This window comes from Chlamydotis macqueenii, chromosome 4, assembly GCF_036417535.1.
Source record: "Chlamydotis macqueenii isolate bChlMac1 chromosome 4, bChlMac1.mat, whole genome shotgun sequence".
Lineage (NCBI taxonomy): Eukaryota > Metazoa > Chordata > Aves > Otidiformes > Otididae > Chlamydotis > Chlamydotis macqueenii.
In genome coordinates, this window is record NC_141559.1 from 58,040,600 (window position 1) to 58,065,205 (window position 24,606).

Sequence of the window (24,606 nt, forward strand, 5' to 3'; positions counted from 1 at the left end):
AGTAAATGAAGAAAGAATGTTTTCCTCATGCTGAGTTCACTTTTCAGCAGTTTTGTTTCACTGAAATTGAAACTTGACTACATTGTCTTAAGAGTCTACAGTCAGCTGCAGTAACAAGTCTAGAAGTATCTCCGTTTTTGAGCTCTCAGCAGATATATGCAATTTGAGAGATGCTAGTGTATGACTTTTTCTCCAGAACCATCTCCACCTTGTTCCTGTTCTGTTCACTGTATTTGCTGTGTCTTATTTATCCATCAGCTTACTAGATTCCTTTTTGGTCGTGAGTAATAGAAAACAAGCCCTCTACGTACAGACTTCCCTGGTGTCTGAACTCAGTTTGCTTACCGCTTTCAGATACTGGACTTTCTTTTCTGCATACATTTGCAAACCATTCCAAAACAGCCAGTTTCTCAAAGAAGTGTAATCTCTTCAGGTGTGTCTTCTTCTGTGTCTCTTCAATAATCTCGTTCTAGAGATCAGAAGCTAAGAAGCCACAGTCTTACACTGTAGGTTTATTTTTATTTCATCTTGCATTCCCTGAAGTCAGCAGAGAAACTTCCCTGAATTTGAGTGTATTTATATACATCAAGGTTTCTTAAATTTATATAAAACTTTGGAGATGTGAAACGAGTACCTTTTCACTTCATTTTCTCGCACTGTGATTGCAGCATTAATTGTAACAGCTACAAACCAAAATTTGTGTTTGACCTTAGTACAGGAGTGTGGGTGATTTGTATATGAATTGTTAAAAATATGCTAAGGATGATCTCTTTTCTACTTAATTGTTTCTAGGCAGGGCTTACAAAATGGAGAAGAAAAAACATTCAGTGACTCGTCGTTACTGGAGAATCTTCAAAGCAATCATGTAAGTTATATAAAAACAATTACCATTGTGTGAAATCATACCATTGCTTTCACTAAGTCAAAAGATTGTCCTTTGAGAAGGACATAATCATTTTAATCAGCATAATCATTTTAATCAGCATACCCTCATTAATACTTTTATAATTGTTTGCTGCTGATACTTGTTTATTAGATCAAGCCCTTTTTTTTCTTTTTGATTTTTTGGTGGTGTGATTCAGATCTTACAAGTCTGAAATATAATAGTCTTAAGGTTCTTCATTCTGTGGATGTTCTAACATCAGTTATGCTGTTCATATCATGTCATGACATCCATTAAAGCTTTCAGGATCAGTCAAGTCAGCTTGCTATCCTGACATGACTTGGTAATTCTGTGTCCAGGCTTAGACAAGAGTCAGGCGTTAACCATATACATCATTTTTGTGTATGCTTCCATGAGGTTGAATTATCAGTTCAGATGGTGAAATGAAACAGGCATTCTAGAGGCTGGTGTCTGCCCCAAAGAGACAATACATTTCGTAGAAAGTTAATAACTGAGTTTGTTATTTGTCTAAGAAACAGTACCATCGTTACCACTTTGTCATTTGCACAAGAGAGATTTTTGCCTAGTCATAACCAAGAACACCTGCCTTAAGTAGTGTGTTTGTTCTCTTTTTGAAGCGTGTAAATGAATTACTCTCTTCTTTCCTTAAATTTTGTCTTCCTAGGAGGATAATTTCAGGGTAGCTGGCAGACAGTGAAGCCTTTTGTTCCTACAAATGGGGCAATCTTAAATGCTAGACACCTGAGTGCAACTCTCAAGCATATCTAAAGCAAAGGGGGATCTTATGCTTAACCTGCACAAGCCATTTTTGGTGCTGGTAACATAGGCTGCTTGGAAGAGTCATTGTCCTGTTCCTGCTGTTATCTAGAGAATCCTTGGTGTGCAGGTGGTTGAATCTTGAAAGTGTTCTGGTAGATTTGTAGTATTAAGTATATAACGGCCTCTCAATACCTAAAGGGAGCCTACAGAAAAGATGGGGAAAAACTCTTCAGTAGGGCCTGTTATATTAGAACGAGGCGTAATGGTTTTAAATAGAGGGAGGTAGATTCAGATTAGATGTTAGGAAAAAAATTATTTACAATGAGGGTGGTAGAACACTGGCACAGGTTGCCCAGAGAGGTGGTGGATGCCCCATCCCTGGAAACATTCAAGGCCAGGTTGGATGGGGCTCTGAGCGACCTGATCTAGTTGGAGATGTCACTGCTCCTTACAGGGTAGTTGGACTAGATGACCTTTGAAGGTCCCTTCCAACCCTAACCATTCTATGATTCTATAAAAATGCATTTGTATAAATCTTAAAAATTCAAGCACACGTTCGAAGAGAGGTTTCACCACTGTGTATTAAATGTGTTCTGAAGTGCATTGGAAAAGAATCTGTAATTCAGCCTTCTGAATATATCTTACAAGATCTGAGAGCCCTCAGTGGAAGAGGACAGGAACCTGCTTCCATTAGTTTTTCTGCACTGAGGAATTGTCAGATTTTCAGAGATTAATGTATTTTATAGAGTAATTGTGATATTATCTTCATTGTTCACATTCTTAGACTGCTACTAGTCTGAAATACTATAAATATGCTACGAAAAAAAACTCAGTTGAGGTGGCAACTGCTTTGAGCTTATTTAGGGAGAGTGCTCTGGTTTCTTGTGAACTTTCAGGAGTCAGTTCATTCATCTTGCAAATTTCAGCCGTTTTGCTTATATACACTCTTTTCCCCTCTTTTGGCTAAATCATGTGAAATTATTTCAGCTTTGTAGACTCTGAAGTACCTGAGACATTCATCTAAATGTCTTCCTTTAAAAGCTGTCTGCCTGACCTTGCAGCATTTTCCATGTGATTTTTGGGTTTGGTTGCTACATCTTTCTAAAGGCTCTTAAAAATCATAGTCAAATACAATATTAGACAAAAGTAATGTAAAAGGGAATATTTTTAGTAAAAAAGACAACATCCAGAGAGACTCCAGTGAATAAAGTAAGATTATTTCAATATAGCATTGAGACTTACCTTCCCTATAAAATGCTTATTTTGATTATACTGTGTTTCTGATTGTCTACTTTTGATTGTTATGATACCAAATGCCACTAAATTCTATCTGTATAGCCAGTATCGAAGTACATCAACAAGAAGTTATTCTGCATGCTTAAATTAGTGTGCAGATAACATCCGTTTTGTTTAGTTGCTGATAGTTTTTTGAGACAAGCGGAAAAATCTTTGATTACTTTTTTCTTGACTATTATTTGTCCATGTCTATTGTTACATTTTGGTGACTTATTGCTTAAATGATTAATCACACTGACATCTTTCTTGGTTTTGGGGTTTTTTTGTTTGTTTTTTTTTTTATTTTTAGCCAACTGCACCTATAATATGTGAGTTTTTGACAATGATGGCAGTGTGTCATACTGCAGTTCCAGAAAGAGAAGGTGATAAAATTATATATCAAGCAGCATCTCCAGGTGAGACTCAAATAATTGAGTGAACATTAGTAAAGTATATTCTGTCAACTCAGCAAAAAAAAAATTATTCAAACTCTATTGTTTTTTGAAGTGTCTTCCAAAATTAAAAAATACATATCCCCCAAAAAGAATTGGTGTCAACTGAAACCAGTTTTGTCAAAAAGGTATTTAGACTTCTCTAATTTGCTTTAGAAAATACCTATGGATGTCCTGTGGATTTCGTAAGAGTGAAGGGTGACTAACCTTAGAGCTCTCTAAAGGTGTTGTGAGATTGCTGTGGAAGTCTGAAGGAACTGCTCAAATGCAAATAGAAGTCAAACCAGGAGACAAATTGATGTCCTTGCTTGTGAACCTTTTCTGTACTTGGTAACCATAGTATCGATTTAGAACAAAAACTGGGTTTGTAATCAAAAATGAAAAAGAAATGTTTTTAATAGGATAAAAGTTGTGATAAGTTTTACTAGAGAGTGAGAAAAGATTGTAGTGCACAAAATCTGGATTAAGCTTGCTGTGGTTCATAGACAATTTTTTAATTCAGGAAATGATTAAGCAAGGCAAAATGATTAAAATATGGTCAGCTCTGGTGAGCTAATGCACTATAACAAATTATGATGGGAGAAATGAGATTAAGAGAGAATCTCCAGCCTTCATCTTCCCTGTCTACCCCAGCGCCTAGGTGGCTATTTCTAAATTCTGTCCTTCAAAAATTGGAAGACAAGGGCAGAGATGGGGCCATAAATAAAGCTAACTGGGCTATGACAGCGTTTATTGGGCATTGTGAGCAAATTCTATTCTGACATCCTGAACCATTTGGAGAGAACTGATGCCTATGGGAGACTGTGTTGCTACTTGAAATGTTTCCTAAATGTAGGCATTGAAATTATGTTATTTACAGGAATGACTTCCCACTCTTCTCTTCTGAAACAGAACTTTGACAAAAAGAAATGTACCACGTCCAGTGCCCCACTGAGGAAGGTGCTTGCCTAGGTGCTTTGAAGAGGATGTTCTCCTTACTGAGCTGAGAGGCCTGTTCCTTTGGGGTCTTACTTCCTCTGAACTGTAAACTCAGTTTTGGCAGGACAAACAGAGTTCTTTCCAGCACCACATCTAATCTTAAAAATCTGTAAAGGGAAAAAGGAAGTCAAAATTAGAAAAGTTTGGACTGTGTCCATTAAATCATGGGGTAAAGTAGCAGTTTTCTGGTACATCTGCAAAATAACTGATTGACTTGTTGCAGATGAAGGCGCGTTGGTCAGAGCAGCCAGGCATCTTCATTTTGTATTCACTGGACGGACACCCGACTCAGTAATCATAGAGTCTGTAAGTACGTGGGAGTAGCACTATAAATTGCTGTATTTACTCTTGCTGTACTAAATAATTTCTGAATAACTGCATCATGAGACATATCTGTTGAGATGTTGTTTGGGTTTGTTTCTTTTGCTGGAGGTTTTTCTGCATTAATTCTCACCTTTCCTTTTTTTTTTTTTTTCTTTTTTCCCTATTATTATTCCTCAGTTGGGACAAGAAGAGAGATATGAACTGCTAAATGTCCTGGAATTTACAAGGTAAACAGCATGTTGTGCACTTAGTGTCTTTTTGTGAAAATACTTTACAAATTTCTGTTACTGGTAAACATGTTTGCAATTTTATATTTGTACAGGCAAAGTATGCAGGTTGTGTGGCTTTTATCTCTGTATTATGTGATCATTCTATAGGCAAAGTAGTGTACATGATTAAAATCACACTTCTATTTTTATAATAAATCATTTTAAGAGACATCTTTTTTTTTCTGTTGTCTCCTTTTTGGCTAATATTTTTCACTTTTCAGCTAAGATTGAAGAAAACTTATCTCAAAACTTTAAAAAATTATGTAAGACATTATAGGAAAGTACTTGAACTTCTAAATGTATTTCTGAAAGCCCTGGCACCATGTGATTTGTTAAAAATTTTATATTTGTGGGCAATGGGGAAGATTCAAATAAGTGTTATACATAGCTTGTGTTTGTCTTGACTGATAGAATGAAATTTTGCATTTGACTTTAAATATACTTGCATAATTATGACTTGTTTAAATACTCTAGAATGAGACCCATTCTCTTCTGAGCAGCATCACTGGAGCATTGACCAGTTACTTTTCTTGGAAACTGAGTTTATCACATACTTTGCTTTCAGTAACAATTTTCTGTCAAAGCTGTTGGAATTATAAAGGTATTCATAAGAAATCTGGATGCAGATTCACTTTAAATCTGTTTAAACTGATCCATGTATGCCATCTGTGTTCTACGTGTGTAGGCCCATTGCTTACTTTGGCACAGGATGGGGAAGAGATTTGTATGTAGAGGAAGCTCTTTTTTTTTTTTTTTTTTTTTTTTGTTCTTAGAATGATTCTTGTAATTGTGCCTGTGGAAAGCAATCATTGTTTTCCTTCCTGTCCTGTTATGTTTCCCTTGAGCTTAGCTAAAGAAGCAAAAAGATTAAAAAATAAAAATCCAAGGCAATACCGAAGAGATAGGAGAGACTGGAAAGTTTTGAATGTCTTTTAATGACTGCTTGCAGTTCATGTTGGTTTTATATATTGTAGAGGACATACTTGAAATTTTTCCAATTTATTATATGGTTTCACTTTTCTGTAGGCACATCTTTCACTTTCTGTTCTGGAAAGTCAGCAAGTATGTAGCACAAAGTGCATTGTTATTTGACATCTGTGAAAGTATTTATACTGCATTCGTGGAGTAGCAATGAAGAATTCCTACACTTCTGGTTTTTATCTTTGTCTTGATTTCATAGATCTTTTTAAACTTATGTGTCAGTCTAAAATTGTAACTTGAACAGCGATGCTTTATGAAGAAAGGAGAATTGCTTTTAAATCTTAACCTTTGGAGGATTAAGGTTTTTGTGGAGGATACCAGTCACCCAACTTCATGAAGCAGTCAGTTTTTATAGCTGTTCTGTTCTTATTCTGTAATATTTAGCTTTGCTTGGAACTGACTTGTTGGAAGCACTAGAGGTCACCCTTGTTCCACAGAAAGATAAATTTTGGCTCCAAAAGGTACATAAATCCATCTGTATGGGTAGGAGCATGTACCTTCAGAGAAGTAATCTGTAGCAATTAAACTATTGAGTTAAGAGTTTCCAGGTGTTACAAGTTTTTCCCCAGGAAGAAATGCAAACTAATTCCTTGTCACGTTCCGGTACAAGCCAGATAAGGCTCTTCTGCAAGTGGAGTGCAACAGTGTCAACATTTGAAGGGTAGTCTTTTGGAGAAATTTGTTACAAAAATAAAACTTGTAGGAATACTTGGTAGAGTTGTCTTTTATGGCATTTTGTTTTTACAGTGGTCATAGCTGTGCCTGGGAAGAGATAAGTAGTGGACTTGTACGATATGCTAATTATACTTTGTTCATAGCAAGGAAGTAGCTCTCAGTCTAACTGGGCAGTGAGAACACTGGAAGTAACTGATAATCCATAACCATCTGACAGTTATTCCTAAAATGTAGTGCTAATCTCTGTGGAGGATATAGTCTCTTGACAACTTGTGCAAAGTTTAGGTTGCCTCCAAAAGATGCTCTGCTCAGAAGCCACAACTGCTGTGGTACCTTAAGCTCAAGGAAGTAAAGGGTTCCCTATACTGTCAGGGGAAGGAATTGTGCAGTGTTGTGCACATCCCTGTCTTCTGCTACTTGGAACTGTAACAAGTAGAAAAACCATAGCTGTCTCTTGGGAGACAAAACTAACTCCTAAGGTATGTATCTGCAGGGCAGAGGGAAGCAAGGCACTGTTTTAGTTAAGGATCCAGAAACGTAGAATGTCCTACGCTTGCTGTCATCCCTGTGCCAACTACATCCACTGTCTTTTCACCTGGGCCAGTTGCAAAGATGAGCATTTTGAGCCTATGGTTCCTTGTTTCAGTAAGCATAAGTAGTGTCCACTGTCAGTGCACAAATTGCACATCAGTCCTTGCATCAACGTGTCATTATGAGCAGTGCTATTTAATGAGGTTTTAACTTGTGTCTGCTGGTTTTCTTAGAGGAATTACTTGAATTTTTAGCACCAGAATTAATTTCACTGGCAAGTATTGAGTATAGATGTAGTAGTATCTCAATATCTGAAGTACGTACCATCTATTGATTTAATGACTGATTTATATCTTTAGCCCTAGGGCATACCTCCACAATCTAGCAGAAACCATCTGTGACAGAGCAAAGCTTCTTGTCTAAAACCTGAATATTTTTCGTTTAGAATGTTAGTGTATTTACCTGAAGTACACCAATAGCTTGACTAGTCCCCTGCCTGATCAGTGTTATGAATAATCCACATTGCCTTGTTTATTGTACTGGACAGAGGCTGCCTCCTAGAGCATTTGAGACGTTATTTCCTCTCCATCATTCAAAGAGGTCCAGAATATACTGATCCTGTTTTGTGACTGAAGACTGGTACTTCTAAATGTGGAGAAAGAATGAGTGGCTGACAGAGGAGGTACCAAAACCTCTGTAGTAGTGTTTTTCTGTGGTTGTGTTTCTCTGAAGAAATTTTCATCTTAAACCTGAGGCAGATTTTGGAGTAATAGGGTGCCCTTCAAGAGCAACTTCTGCGTTCCCAGATTCTGGAAGTGGCAAATCTTGTGGCTGAGGGAAGTATTTCTGTCCCCTTAAGATGCTTCTGTCCATCTATAATCCTATGGCAACTCCATGGGCATTACCAACTATTCTGCCTTCTTGTCACAACCCAAAGGTTCAACCCAGCCTGCAGATGTGTAGAGATCATGACAGTGAGTTTGCAGGATTCCATGGCACACAAGGGCACAGACGCTTTATTTTCTAAATGTCTTTATTACAGATTACTGCAAATTAGTATTTGTAACATAAGTATACTCATGAGTAATAAAGTACACTTATATTTTAATGGTAGCAGCAATCAATAGTAGCAGCAAGTATATATTTCCATATATTACAAGCTGCTACTAAATTATTACTAGTGAAGAAGTGCACCAGAAACAGTTACCTGTGTGTGTGCACACATATGCATGCACACATGTGTGGGTATATGTACATTATTCAAAAACAGTACAGGTATAGTAAAAGAGAACCCCCTGCTCCCAGGAGTGTGGCGTCAAAATCAATGACGGACAAAGTCTCATCTCAGAGATTGAGAGTCTGGAGTCAGCAAGGTGTTCCTGGTGATAGTCCAATAACTTGACTAGAAGATCTCAGAGGAAAATTCATGCAGGGGTGGTTCTCAGAGAAAGAGGCTCCATTTAGGGTAAAAACAAGTCATTTTTGTATGGCAGAGACAGAAGGGGATGTAGGACACCACCACCTGAAGCAGTCGATAGGTGCTGCTAATTTATATTTTTCATCTGGGGCAGCCTGTAAATGATGGTGTTTTCTTTTCTCTCAGACCAATTTTTATTTTTCCACACTGATTTCCTGTTCTTTCAGCTAGAACAACAAATAGCAGTTACCAATTCCTACTTTCTCAGGATGTTTTCTGTTTTCCAGACTTTTTCACTTTTGCAGACAGTAAGTTGCAGTAAGAGAGTTCCTTGTTTTGTGCTTATGGATGGTATCTCAGGATGCTTCTGGTTTCTAGGTACCCAACTATACTTCAGAGATGCCAGCTGCACTTCTGATGGGTACTTCTCATTCCCATGCCTAGTTCCCAGGCTAGCAGTTCCCAGGCATCTTCTCTGTCAGTATTTCAGCAGACATCTTCTGTTCAGTATTTTTCCCCTTATAACTGGGTCACCTGTATGGCTGCTCACATCACTTCTATGATGAAGAAGACAAAACAAAAAAAAATGATCTCACACTGACAGTTATTTGTAGTAGTGGAATTTTGTGATTTTCTGTATTTCACAAAGAAAAGGAAGTAAAACTGTCACTGCAATGAAAAGGTTCATAAAAAGTTAGCCCTTGACAGTAAGTCCTGCTTATTAGCATTACAGCAGTTTTACTAAAAAATGTATGTCAGTCAAGATTGAATATATGTCTTCATAGCTAAAGTTTCAGAATACTGCAGGAAAACGTTGGTTATCTGATATCTGATACATCTTCAGTAGATTGATAGGCAGCTGTATGCAGAACTTCAGGACTGCAATCTTCTGGTATTGCAAGACAAGTACAAAATTGCTGAGTTTGTACCTGTCAAGGGTATATGTATCAAGTTATTGTTTATACAAATCCTAAATTACTGTAATTCCTCTGCAGTTCCTTAACTGAATATTCAGGCAAGCAGAATGAATTTAAGTATAGCAGTTGGCTAGATAATCTTGCCTAGGGTCAAAGTGGATCTGCAACTTGCTTTTATTTTAGGCAACTTAACTGCAATTTAGGTAATCTGAATTTCTCCACTGTTACCTGAGCAGATCCCCAGCTGAACACTGTCTAAAGGTTTTTGGAATTCTGCTTATCTAAGAGATTAAATGTAGAAAGAATTGCAGCAGTTAATGCCTTTTCATTTTCTCTTGTGCAATATTCATGGTAAAAATGTAATTTAATATCACTGTTCAGATATCTGTGCTTGAAGCAAAGTGCATGCACAGATGGAATAGGAAAATATTTTTTTGAAGATACTATTCAGTCAGTTGCTTCACCAGTAATTATAAAATTCTTTCCTCCACCTATCTCCATACATTCCACTTACAGGATGTTTCCCTGGCAATCTGAACTTCAGGAATCATTCATACAATAATGCTATTTGACGATGTATAAATGGGATCCAGTTCTAACAGGAACCAAAATCATAAAAGGACCATTTACTTTCATCTCTTGTGTATTTTACTCTGATCTGTTGTGTGAGAAACGCGTTTTGTTCCCTGAATAGTTTCTGTGGTTTTACTTTAAAAGTAGAAGTTTGAAAGAATTATGGTATAAATACACATTTTGACTGGATATGATCTTGAATTGAAAGTATGCTTGTTGGAGGACCTCAAAGGGAAGACGGAAAGCAGAGAATGACAGTCTTCTCCCTACTTTCCTCCAATTCCTACCTCAGTCATAAGGACAAAAAGGAAAAATACTTAGATCTCATTAACAGCTAACAATGAGAGAGTAGTTAAAATGAGGCAAGCCCCTTTCCAATTCTTAGCATACTTAAAACTTTGCATGATGAATGAAACTGCGATGACAGTGGTAGGATTGTAGCACAGTACATTGTATAAGAGACTACTTGGCTTGGAAGGAAGAAAAAGCTGAAACAGTCTGTGATGCACTACCTGTTTATAACATTGGTCACAAGTGCTTTGTGCTTTTAAGGTGCTTTTTTTTTGATCAGTAGACAGTATTCAGATGAAGGTGAAGATTCTTGAATTCATTTTTACAGGAAAAAGGCCTACAGAAGTATGCACAGAAAAACAGCATTCACTCTAATTATTAGACACTAAAACTGTTTTTCCATCACAGTCACCTGAGAACATAATTCAGCATAGGTAGCTCTTCTTTCCCTTTTCCCTTTTCCCTTTTCCCTTTTCCCTTTTCCCTTTTCCCTTTTCCCTTTTCCCTTTTCCCTTTTCCCTTTTCCCTTTTCCCTTTTCCCTTTTCCCTTTTCCCTTTTCCCTTTGTAAGAGATATACTGATATTCTTAGGTAAAATGTTGGTAAATATTTATATTTATAAACCAAATTATATAGGGCGTTTTTTTCTCTTTCAGCTCTAGGAAAAGAATGTCAGTGATAGTTCGCACACCATCAGGAAAGTTGAGACTCTACTGCAAAGGAGCTGTGAGTTTTATTCTGTGTTCACTGTATCGAAGAGCGTGTGCTACCAATACAAATCCAAAAGCAAAAGGTTGTTAGAACTGCAGACAAAACATTGAAAATGTGAGAGAAGGATTGTGGATGCCTTTTTGCATCATTTTAATATGTAGCTGTTCAATGTGATGAACTAGTTAATGTCTCTTTTTACTAACTGCCTGTGAAGGTATGACAGAGCTGGTCATCCTGTTCTTTGTACTGGACTAATACCTTTATGCTTCCTATTAATTGCTTCCTTCTGTACTCCAAGAAAATGGATGAATGTATGGTTTAATATGTTGGTTACTTGCTGGAGTAGCTGAGCATGAATCACTAGGTAGAAATAGTAATCTGGCATAAGTGATTAGATGGGAATTTTAACCTACCGTTATGCCAGAAGTAGATTTTCCTGAAAACAGGATCTGTGGGAAGGTGTCTTAATCATAATTTGTCTGGGAACAGCTAATTAGTTCTTGTTCAGTATCTTAAGTCACATTTGAGAGGGAGGGGGATGCAAATCCAATTTCCAAATGGTTTTTTAAAAATGAAGTTCATAGAATGTAAATATCTATTCTGTATCTTCTCAAGTGGAGAGAAGAAGCTGTTGTTAATATTCTGTATATCAAGCTGTCTACAAAAACCTGAGAATGACAGTTATGAAACACTAATTTTACCTTGTGGGCTTAATATTAAAGAGGAAGATAGCATTTTAGGAGATCAAAAGAATTCACGTGGCAAGCCAAAGGAAGATGCAGCGCTTTTCAAAATGAAGGGAAATAACAGCAAGAAACATAGGAGAGAAAACCTGCATCATAGCAGAATTTGTAAATTTAGAGAATCTGAGGATTTGGAATGTCCTTTTTTCCTTCCTCTGAAATAAAATTACTTCTATTCATTTTTGATGCTGAAATAAATTCATACAGTGCTGCATATTTTTCTGCCATCTTCCTACATTATTTGTGTTATCTACATGAAACAACCTCATTTTTATATTAAGTTGTTCTGAGTGCATTTTATTTGTTTTGTAGGATACTGTAATTTATGACCGTCTTGCTGAAAGTTCAAAATACAAAGAAATCACCTTAAAACATCTAGAGCAGTTTGCAACAGAAGGTGGGTTATATTATTCAATATAATATGAAATGTAGTTGCTGCTCAACTTCTCAGTTTTGCAATTTTATGTTGCTGTAATGTTTTATTCACATTAAGTTTAAAAATTGTATTTTAGTAATGCCTCCAGAAAAAATCTTCATCTTCCTGAGAAGTCTCAGTAATAAGTTCACGCTTAAAAAACCACCCACACAGTACACAGTGAAGTCTTTTAAACAAAATGTATTTTTCCACAGAGCAAACACATTGCACATTGTTTCTGTGAAGATGTCATTTTCCATGATCACTTTCATATCCCACACACAATGAATACTGTAAGGATGCCACATAGGAAGAAGTAGCCAAAGTGAAGATGTTTGGAAATGATTAGCATAGTGCTTTCCAAGTAGCTTTATGCTATATTATTTCTGTCACCAGTCACAATAAGGGGAATTGCAACCAGTACCTTTCTGTATGGTGTGTTTTGGTATCTCTGCTGTTTTAACAGTCACTCTTACAAAGTAGTTGCTGAAGGTGGGGAACCTCTCCATGAGGGCTGATGAAGTAGAAATAGTAAGTAAAATTTTAAAAATTGTGAGGTTAAGATGGCTGATACAAATAATCAGTTACTTAATAATAGTAGTTATTTAATAATAGTGGATTCCACACTACGGGTGTGAGCAGGAAAGCAGACTGTAGAAATGTTTCTGCTTTCATGTAAGCTCTTCTAGCACAGTTCCTAGGTCCTCCATGCTATACCCTCTTTCTGGTATCTTAGTAAAGGATTAGAGAGTTGTACTGTGAAGTATAATAGTGTTTTAATTTATTGATGAGTTGGTAGAAAGTAGTTGGAAGCAGAATTATAATAGCTGTGGGAGTCTGAACTGCAACTTTTTTTACCTGTTCATGTTTTTAATACACTGTTACTAGAACATTAAAAATTATGTTTAGTGTGTCTTAAGAAATAAGCTTAGACTAGAAAGCGAACTTGATTAAAATATTTTCCTTCTAAAATACAGTACTTGCCTTTTGATAACTGGTGTCTGGCCAAATCTTCTTGTATCAGGAAAGATCCTTTGTCTGTTATACATATGACTTCTCTAATTGTTCTCTTTTGTTTTATAATGGATTTTAGCATTTTGATTAGTGTCGTAGTCAGCACCTTCAGTCTCTTGATTCTATCAGTTGCAGCAGAAGCAAGCCACAGATCTGTTTCTTTTGTTAATTTTCCATGTCAAGATCTCTGCAGGAAACATTTGGTTAGTCTTAAATAATCTTAGAGTATCAAAGTTATAATAAATTATGTAATAAAGTTGAATGTAGAACTAAAACCAAATTTAACTGATTGTATAACATGAAGTTTCAGGTACACCCTTTGAGCTCATGAATCTAGTTGTATAAGCTGATTGGCCAGTTTGGGGTTTTATAAAGGCCTAACCAGGATCAGTCAAGGAAAAGTTACTTAGATGTGAAGTTAGTTTGGGTCATAAGGTTATATATTTGGTTACAGAAAAGTAAAAAATAGATCAATGTCTACTATACTATGTGAACTGATATGAAAATGTCAATCCAATTTTTAATTACTGTTATCATTAAATCGGTGGTACAACTGATACCGTTTTTTCCTTAGCAGTCGGGTTGGACCAAAGGAATGAACACAAAAAGTGAAAAATTCCACCCATTTTTAAAACCACTGTACATACGTATTAGCGTTAAGAAGTTTGTTCAAGTACTTTTTGTACCCTTCTTTTCTACAGATGAAAAGATTTACTGTTCAAAATAGTGACTTGCTAACCTTTCAAAAGCGTAACACTCAATCTTTTAAAAAAAAAAAAAAAGTACATCTCTCTCTCTGGAATCCAGTAAAGAAATCGGTATTTATTTTTGCATCAGATTCAAATTGCAGCTGATGACGTTGCAGAGTTTCTCATAAGTATCCTTTCATGTGGCAGTACAGTATGTCCTTGGCATTTGCTGCTGGTGTGTTGTTCAAAAATGAAGTGGTTAGCATGGCTGGCACTTATATTTAAGCATTTATTAAGCTTGAGTGTTAATGCCTGCTTGGATAAATAGAAAAAGTGTGTCATTTTCTTGTGTTGTTTTTCCAGTCTGTTAAGAAGTAGACTTAATGATATTTTGTTTTCCACTTTTCATTTGGAAGATTCTTTCACATCACAATGAAAAGAATCTTTTTAAAATTAAAAATAGAAAAAATAGTTAGTGTTTGATGTGAAAAGGTAAAACAAATGCCTTGAAAAACTTGTTCTGTACACACTGGTTTCTTCATTTTATCATCTGCATAAAATATTTTGAAAGAATTGTGGAAATAGTATCACTATTAGTCAGTCATAAATTCCTTTCCTCCCCTGCACTTTATATTCTTTGCTTTGGACCTTGCTAGCACATGCTTATTACCCAGAGAAAAAGAAAATCAGCTGCTTTGTCAACCTTAAGTTTATTCTCTAGGTCTAGATGGTGAGACACTGTGTTCCTAATGCTGTTTAGTTGTCAAGATATTAGGATTACACATGATTTTCATCCTGAACATATTAAATTACTTCCTTATATATAAGACACATATGTATTATTTCATGCCCAGCCTCTTGATCATTTCAAAACTGCTGCTGGTGCTGAGCTGTACTCAATAGAAACCTCTGAACAAATAAAGATTGCATTTAGCCATCCCTGGTTATGGGGCTGTTTGTCTCCTAGAGCAGAGTGGACAAGTGACCAAAGGCACTAGCTACATTAGTCCTGCCCATCCCTCTCCTAAATCAACCAGCCTGACCAGCCTGCAAATTGTGGCTAGAGCAGTGCTCTTCTCAGTATATAAAGAGTTATGCCAATTTCATGCTCTAGAAATCTAAGAATGTGATAATATGTGAAAATGAACTGTTAGAACATTCACAGCTAGCTGTTTAAATTGAATGTAAATATGTGTTGTCGAAAAACAGCGGTTTCTTATGATCTTGCGGTCTCAAATTCTCACTGTGGTGCTTGATTCAGATTTCTGCTGAAGGAAAAAAAAAAAAAAACTGTTAAGTATAACCAGCTCAGAGATTGTTAAGTAAAATCCCCAAATGTTGCCTGTACACAAAGATTTTGTTTTAAGAATTTAGAAAGCTGAAAGAATCTGTGAAATGGGAAAACTAAATCTGAGGAGATTTGAAGTCAGCTTCTAGATGGTAAATTTCATACTTCAACTGAGAGTTTCGGAAGAATATTGAGGAAGGGTGAAGAGGGTAGTTGTAACATTAGGCTGATATATTTTAACTGTATTGCTTTCCAGCATAACAACATTTCGGTTTCTAAAATTTTTATTCAGAGGTATAATTTAATCTTATTGTTTTAATGTTCCTGAAAATCTAATGTATATACCTGTTCAACAAGTGTAATTTGGGATTGCTTCACTTTTTGTTTACAGTTTAAAATAAGTCAAATCTTGTCTAAAATGTCTTTTTTTCCCCCGAAGTACATAGCCTGTATGACATTCAGCTACCTTGAAGCAGTTACTCTGTTGAATAAATTTCTGTCATGTTTTTTACTTTCCATGCACTTTTAAAAATTCCTCAAGACATGCAACAGTAGGCTGAAAATCAGGCGTAAGCATACATAAAATACAGAATAAATGCAGCTTTTAGTAGTTAGTCATTGCAGGCATATCAAGGAAGGGGCTAACAAGTACTGAATCATACTCACTGTCTGCTTTCTCTTTAGGCTTAAGAACTCTGTGTTTTGCTGTGGCTGAGATTTCAGAAAGCGATTATCAAGAGTGGTTAGATGTCTATCACCGTGCTTCTACAGCTATACAAAACAGAGCACTCAAACTTGAGGAGAGCTATGAACTGATTGAAAAAGTACCTGTAGCTTTCTGGGGAGGGGGTTGGGGGAGGTGGGAGGGGGTGGGCAGGGAGGAGAATGGGGTATTTTTAATTAATATCCTTGCTTTCTATACCATGAAATCTGAATCATTGTTGAGGAATAATGCCTTGACAGAAAGAAATCTGGCAGTGTACTGACAGCTGTGTCATGTAGTCTTTGCAGTTTAAATTATCAAAATGAAGGAAAGATTAATTTGACAAAGTTTTGCAGCAAGCAGCTACTTTGCCAGAAAGTATTAATTTTGAGTTGAACTACTGGAAAGGTTTTTTTCAGGATTGCTCTGTTCGGTAAAAAAGTGTGATAATAGGCAAACATCTGCTTCATTGTCTAATGATCTTAGAACCATAGAGTAGTTAAGGTTGGAAGGGACTTCTGGAGGTCATCTAGACACAAATCCCTGCACTAAGCGTTTGTTTGTTTTTGTTTTTTTTTTTTTTAAATGCTCAACTATTCTTTTTCCTGAATCTTTCTTTTCCGAATTAACATTTCTTTGCTGCAGAACATGACTGTTGCATCGTGCACCTCTTAGAGGAAGATGATTTCTCTGCAAGCCCTCTTCACTTAGCAGAAGGCAGCCGTGGAATACTTCCCTTAACCTTTTTTTTTTTTTTCTTACATTAAACTCATCCTGCTTCTTTAGGCACTCTTAATACAGTGTTTTGCAGGCCCCAAGCTATTTTTGTGTCCCTCAGCTGGACTTGCTCCACTTTGTCAACCTCTCTTGTACTGAAGGCCCAGAAAGGGGAGTAATACCCAGATGCAGCCTCACAAGAGCCAAGCTGTAATCACTTTCCCTTCAGTTTCTGGCAATGCTGTTGCTGGAGTAGCCAAGCATGCGGTTAGACTTCACCACCTCAACAAAAAAAAAGGCTCCTGCAGCTCTTAAATACATAAGCAAAAGGAGTTAATGAGACCAGTATTACATGAAGTTTTGATACTTGACTTTTGGGGGGGGGCTTAGTTTTGGGTTTTTTTTTCCTTGGAAAGGATAAGATAGATTACATTGATAAAACTGTTTAAAATTCAGATCCTCAAAAACCTGCAGTGTTAATTCATGAAAAAGAGGAGTGAGGGTATATTGATTCAGTCACTTGTGGGACTTCAGTTTACGTAGATGAGCATTTTATCCAGACATGGACAAGACAGTCTTAAAACTATATAACTTTGTTAATGCCATGGCGATCCTGCTGCCATTACAAATTTTTGTGTTAGCTGCACAAGTACTTTCTCAGGATGTATTATGCAGACCATACTGCAACCAGGATTGCACACCATTAGGTTTGCAATGGTGTAATTTAACAGGGTTTTAGCTGGTTATGAAGTATAAAAATGACTCTATTCACAGTTAAACCAAACATAATCAAGATTATAGTTTTAAGATTAAGATGAATTGACAGGTTTTTTTTTTTTTAACAAGGTGAAGAGAAATCATTACAAGTGAGAGAAGACCTAATAATAGCACTCCTTAAGTCTTCAAATCACAGAGGTGCCCCTCAGGAAAAGGTAGCTGTTGCTGAACAAGCTACTGAGCTTGTGAATAATTGGATGAAGTTTGAGTGAGCACACTGTGCAGTTTGTCAAGCCATGTAGATATTTACCCTAAGGCTCATAGGAATAAACTGGAAGATCTTTATTAGTTTACACAAAATCTGATTAATGAATGTAGAGAGCATTAATCTTGTCGTAAATATGGAAAGTTAAAGAAAAGAATTTGAAAGATAAAAACTGAATTTAAACGAAAAAACCTACATGTACTGAATATTTTATGTTCACAGAATCTTCAGCTGCTTGGAGCAACAGCAATTGAAGATAAACTACAAGACAAAGTGCCTGAAACCATAGAGACACTCATGAAAGCAGACATAAAAATTTGGATACTTACTGGGGACAAACAAGAGACTGCCATTAACATCGGTATTACATTTGCATTTATTTGATGGCTTTGTTACAGATGTAGAAATGATAGAAGTTACTAGAGTAAAATTACTTTCAGAACAGAAAGGTATCTTGTAAAAAAAAAATATATATATATATATATATATTATATGGGATGCCAGAATTTAAATTTAAACTTATATTTTCAGTCAGTGGTAGGGGGAGAGTGCAGAATGGTGGATTATTCCTCCCTTAACACAGTAATAGCAAGAAAAAATTCATGTTATCATAGAGAGGAGGAAAAAATAGGCATTTGTGCTTTTTTTTTGTAGCATCTAAAATGAATTAAAAAGAGTACATTGCTTGAGTTTTGACAGTAAGAGGGAATAATATTAAGAAAAAACAGAAGTATTCTTAGCTACCCTTCTGTATCTTTCCTTGTTTCCAAGAAAGCGGGTAGGGACCATAATCTTAACTAAAGCAAAATAATATAGATTGTGAATTAAAGTACTATAAACTTTACCATCAATCAGAAGTTTCCTTTTATTCTTTCCTTTTACTATAAAGGAGAGAAAAAAAATCATTAATTAATTTCAACAGCAATAAATCTGTATTTTTAAATAGTAATACATGAAAGCTTCATTTAACATTTAATATTCTTTGTAGATGAGCATATCAGCAATTCTATGGTGGCCTAGATATGCGCTCAAAATAAAACGTTATGCATTCTTTATATTACTATTATTATTTTTAATCCTAAAGAACTTTTTGTATGCACATGATACAGTTCATCTAAGGTTATTTTGATTAGTCCCTTCAGGTTTGAGGTAATACACCTAATAGCAGTATATTCACTTTATTAAGAATGGTGATATAAATTTGTCTAGGCATCCTGCATCATTAGCACACATTCGTTCTGTTTAAGGCATCAAAGAATAAAATAAAAGAATGGAAACATGTATATATGCAGATTTTGTATAAAATGGAAGTTGTATTCAAAAAAGGCTAAGGAAGGTCTGTTTTCTGTAACTCCCTGTAAAGTTGTATCTTGTGCTTCTGCTGAGCATCTCTGTGAATAAGGTACAACAGTCACTAGTTGCAGCAAGGAAAATTCTGAGTTAGTGCCTTTATGTCTGTTTTTTTGTAGAATGTGGTATAATTTTTTTACCATTGATTTCAGCTGTGGAAGTCTTAATTCTGTCTGTAGTTCTCTTACAGGAAAAAAATGTTTTGTTATGTTATAATGGATTTTGTGGAACAAATTTTTGAAAACAAAAATGTTTTTAACAGGTCACTCTTGTAAACTTTTGAGAAAGAACATGGGACTAATTGTTATAAATGAAGGCTCTCTTGATGTAAGTAAAATCTGCAAAGTTTTCAGTCAATGAAACATTACTTTACTGCTTAAAATAACCAGATGTCATGGTAGAAGTGGCCTGAAAAATAACTTGGGGCATCTATTTATGTGGACAAACACAGGAAATTCTGCTAAAACTACAGCTGGGCAGGGAGCGGGTTTGGTTTGAGGGGCTGCTTTTTTTTTGTTTGATTTTTATAATAGTCTCAGTTAATTTTAGTATCTTATACTTGGAAGACCGTATGGTCTTTGTGACAAAATGTAACTGAATAACTAGAAACTTAGTCTACAGCTTCCAAAACCACAACGTAGCTACTACACAAATGAACTTCAGAATGATGAGCAAACAAATTCCATGTAGTGAAATAACTCCATTCATGCAGGCACAAAGCCAGGATCTTCACATGTTTCTAGTAGCACCTAGCAGTGGCCAAACAAACTAATCCTAAATTCCTTTCTAATGCTGTTTCTTACAGAATGCTTAGTATCTGCCAAAAATTAATTGTTATTATGTGATTAAACAGCTGAAATTGTAATCAGATGTTGAAGTACAGTAAGAGTTAAAACTACCAACTTGCAAGTATGCAGTGCTTTGTAGAGAAGAGATTCTTTAGATAAAGAAGGAATGCAATATTAAGTGAAAAATCCCTTCAAGGGAAAGAACTTAAATCCTTTTACCACTCTCTAAGGGAGCCTTAAATGAACTTAGAAGTGAAAGAATTTCCTCAGCGGGGAAAAATCAGTATCCAGAAAGCTTCAGGAGGAAACCCTGAAATGAAGTTTACCTTACTCTCTGTATATTGTGGTCAAGTTGCACAAGATAGGACTTGGGCAGGGAAAGGGAGAGAAAGTGAAAAGAATGTATGAGAATCAGCAAGAGTGCCTTAACTGAAGGATTCCATGGTAGCATGTAAGAGTAGACTACAACATGAATTAAAATAAGTACTTATTTAGAATAACACATTTTCAACATTAGTATTAATTTAGTTATGATTACTATATTTCAGATATAAATTCTTTTAAGCAACATATTTTTGCTGATAAAATTTAAAATAAAATCCCAAACACAGGACAGGCAGAAGCTGTTGTTTAATTGGAGTCTATTGATATCGTAAGACACTTTTGACGTAAGTAGCCTGTGATATTAATGAGGAGAGGCAATTTTCTTTTCATAGTTTAGCTCATTTAATAGCTTTTGAAAGGTTGTGATTATTGAAAAAAATGGGAGATTTTTGGTTCAAGCCCTTAACTTTTCTTTTGAGTTTTTCACTCCTCAATCAACCTCAGAGTAAAAATTAACCAAAGCAAGTGAGAACTTTTGGCCTATACTGAGGTTATTTACACAGATTGCTGGATTTCAGAACTTCTACAATACTTAATAGATTTCAAGTGCAAAAGATTGACTACTTTCTGTACTTCTTCATATGTAATGAAATAAAGTGAAGTAGTTTAATTACATAAAGAGTCCAATAAAAACTCATTAAACAAGTATTGCACATTAACCATTTCTGGTGTGTTGATTAAAAAGTTTAGTACATATGTATTAAGTGATATATTTTAAAAATAAAAGTATATAAATACAGTTTAAGAGTAAATATAGGGAATGCAGTGCAGTTATATCGGACATTATTTCAAACTGAAGTGTCCAAATTGTGTAGAGATGGAGAGATCCTTTCCCTGTGTGCACAGGGTATGTTCAGAGTACATGGGGATGCAGGTATGGTATGGCAGCTGAAATTGTGTATGCAGACTGGTCGCTTACAAGTCTGTGGTGATAACCTAAATCGTGTTTTTTCGGGAGCAGATAAATGTGGGATCGCTTTATATAATAACAAACAGGAATTGTTTCTTCTGCTATCTAAATAGATGTTAGTCTTCTTTTGCATAGGTATATGGAAAACTTTATTAAATAATGTCTTTTAGCAACCATTTATGCAACTATTGCTGCCGTTCAAAGAGCATTAAAAGTTTTGCCGTAACTTAAACACTTCCTTTTTTTTTTTTTTTTTTTTTTTGGTGGAGTGCGACAGCAATCCCACACATCATTTCTACTGTGTTTTCTAATAGTACAACTGTTGTAAATACTTTTTAAATTTTATACTGTCGATTTGATAGCATAATCAAAAGGTAATTTCCTAAAAAGAATGAAATGCCAGTGTTTCTGATCACACTGGGGAAAAAAAAATTGGACTTAAGAACAGACGGCATTTAAAGTAATGGACACATTTTTTTTGTGTGCAACAGGGAACAAGAGAGACGCTTAGCCATCACTGCAGTACTCTTGGTGATGCTTTAAGGAAGGAAAATGATTTTGCTCTCATCATTGATGGTAAATCTCTGAAATATGCTTTGACATTTGGAGTGAGACAGTATTTCCTGGATTTGGCTTTGTCATGTAAAGCTGTTATTTGTTGCAGGTAAGGTTTATATTATTCTTTCTCTACAGTATTTTTATTGACATATAAAAATTAAGAAACTTATTTTGGAGAAAATACGTATATCCATGTCATCCAACCATGAAATATATTAAAAAAGAAGACCTTCAGTAGCTGCAGTTATGAAATACAGTCATTCAAGCAAAATATTTCTGTAGAGCAGTCTGCAACAGAGTGTACCTGTCAAACAAAGTCATTCAGATTGCATATACCCAGAAAAATAATTTGTTATCCGTCAAAGGTAGTCTTAGCAAGATTGAGACACTGATCTTAACCTTAAATTGATATGGCAGTTAACTGCAGGTTTTAGCACATCTGGATTCTTTTGTAGAGCTTCCTCCACAGGCAAGATAAGCCATGGATTACACTGCGTAAGAAGTGCACAAAAACATTGAAGGTACTATGGGTGATTTTTATTTTCTGAAGCTGATGGCAAAACCTTTTTTTATTATTATTGTTGATAGTTTTGGGCTCTCTTTATACAATCAGATCTTTCATCCTTTCCTGGAAACACCAGCTATTAGAGCTGTAAGCTTAGTGTAACAAGGAAATTTTTTCCAGATCAAAGAAAATTAAATATCTGCTTTCTTTAAATATACACAATAGGAAAGCAGCTTGACTCGCCTTTTAATATTTCCAGATTTATATTAAGGAGGGAATACATTGGGCTGTATAAGTGATACCTTATGTGTTTTGGGGTCTTCTTGCATTTTTATGACATTAAACACTAAAACTCCTAAGCAGTACATCACCTTTTCTACATTTGAATGACTGAACGAAAAGGCAAGTTGGGTGCTTGGTAGCTAGATAAACAAGTACTGCACCTATCAATGTTTAAAGAACTTGGTTGTGGCCAAGTGATTAATCTGTCAGAAAGCAGAAGCAAGGACTTTTCTTTATAAGACCGTTGACAGCACAGGTAGGATATCTGTATTAGAAATGCAATTAAACATTCCAGAACTGTGGAAATTGCTGCTAGTTTCATCAGTGTCTGAGGTAACTATTGCAATGATAGCCAGTTGATGTTCTCAGAGTATCTGTCACTATTTTGACCTTTGTAGTAGCATGGAAAAAGCTGTTCCCTATATTAAAACAAGAAAAGTTAACTCAGAAACAAGGTACTAGAATCCCTATAGTCCCTTCTAGAGTCCCTATAGCTTGCTGTTTCTCAATATGCAACAGTGTCACAAATTCAAGTTACAAATATACCTGAATAGGTTGCTTACTTTTAATTAATAAGATAAATAAATTGAAGGTTCTTGTGTTCAGGTAGAGAGTTTAATAATGTTCCATTAAGATAAAGCAGATTCATCTGAAAAATCAGCATTCGGAATGAAGCTATTTTTCTGCCTTGCAAAAGGACAGGGAAAAGCAAACAAGGTTATAGTATCCAAGTAAACACCTGGTCTGTAGTCTTTTCATCCTTTCTGTCAAGAAATATGTTATGCCACCAAGAGGTTTTGTTTGTTTAATTTTTTAAATTAACCTTTTTTCTGGTTTAGCTTTGTAGCCATGCTCCAGCATGAAACACTCTAAATTTCAAACGAAGGTCTTATTGTCTTTTAAACTGAGATCTTACACTGATACACAGTTTATACTGTGTATAAATATTTTTCTAATGGTAGTAGTCTTTCTGACAGGCAAGTTGGAGCTTTGTGCTTGTTCTACTAGTTTTACTTTTTTGCTCAGTATAGTAAGAAGCAGGACATGCACGTAGAACTGTTGTTTCAAAACTGTGGGTTTTTTCCTGCTCTTTCCTTGATTTGAAAATTCATTTTATGCCATTTGAAGAGACAATATTGCTGGTTTTGTTGAACTAGAGAACCATTAAAGGATATTCTGTATATATAGCTGTCTGTTCAGTGAGTGGTAGCATTCTTTAATGAAACAACAAAAATTGCAAAATGAAAGTTTCTGCTCTAGTAGTGTTCTCTCTGCCATTTCTACGTTTCTATAATATATTTAAGTCAGCTGGTTCCAATACATGTCTAGGTATATGCTCTGACATATTTTGTGGTTGTTCAAACATTGACTGCTGGATTAAAACTGAAATATTTGCTTGTAGCACTCAGTGTTTTAGTATGTGGGTTTTTTAATATCACATGCTTCTCAAAAGTCAAAATTCTGTCAAAATATTTGTATCTGTTTAAAAAAAAACTTAATTTCCTTGTTTGTGAGCTTGAACATAGAAAGTTTTAAAAATATATTTTTTGATTCAGGTAAATCACTTAAATATTTATCATGAAAATGTAGACCTTTCCTCTGTCCAGGAGTGCTCTGTTTTGAGCACTCCTTGGTTTTAAAAGTATAAATTACATCACTTTCTTTTAAGTTTTCAGACGGTATTTACTTATTCACTTATTCAGAAGCATTTATTACCAATGGATTCTTCCTATTAGCCATAACACAGGTGAAGGTGAAGGGGGATTGGACTAGGTGACCTTTAAAGGTCCCTTCCAACCCAAACTATTCTGTGATTCTATTAAATATTCAGTAGCCATTTCACTTTAAAAATCTGTATATGTTATTAATTCCAAGCAGATGTTTGGCTTAAAGATTTGACGAACTGAATCCAACTCTTTATTGGCTTCAGAGTAATGTGTGCAAGAAGAATGTTAAATGGATTATTCTGTAGTAAAAAAAGTACAGCTAAGAGTGAAAAATTGAACAAATTTTTTATTGGTTTCACCATGAACTTGATGCAGCAGACAATGGGAGTAAGTGCCATCTTCCAGCTGCCACTATAGTGTTGCCTGATAGGGGAATAAGCCACTGTTCCTGGAAAGTTGAAAAGATTTTTTTTTTTTTTTTAAAGTTATCAGGTCGGGAATCTTTTGTAGAAGCTGACTGTAGCAAGTCATGATACAATGCTCATCAACAGAGTT

General features: G+C 35.5%; 1 protein-coding gene across 4 annotated transcripts in view; it reads left to right on the forward strand.

Moving 5' to 3' along the window:
* ATP8A1 (ATPase phospholipid transporting 8A1) overlaps positions 1–24,606 on the forward strand; it is a 116,829-nt gene that overhangs the window by 46,892 nt on the left and 45,331 nt on the right. For all 4 annotated transcript variants that reach the window (XM_086746571.1, XM_086746572.1, XM_086746570.1 and 1 more), the window contains 10 exons: positions 793–865; positions 3,249–3,354; positions 4,592–4,674; positions 4,870–4,919; positions 11,002–11,071; positions 12,112–12,196; positions 15,890–16,029; positions 17,830–17,968; positions 19,220–19,284; positions 21,531–21,703. In XM_086746571.1, coding sequence (XP_086602697.1) covers positions 793–865; positions 3,249–3,354; positions 4,592–4,674; positions 4,870–4,919; positions 11,002–11,071; positions 12,112–12,196; positions 15,890–16,029; positions 17,830–17,968; positions 19,220–19,284; positions 21,531–21,703 — 984 coding nt within the window. The remainder of the gene's footprint in view (positions 1–792; positions 866–3,248; positions 3,355–4,591; positions 4,675–4,869; positions 4,920–11,001; positions 11,072–12,111; positions 12,197–15,889; positions 16,030–17,829; positions 17,969–19,219; positions 19,285–21,530; positions 21,704–24,606) is intronic.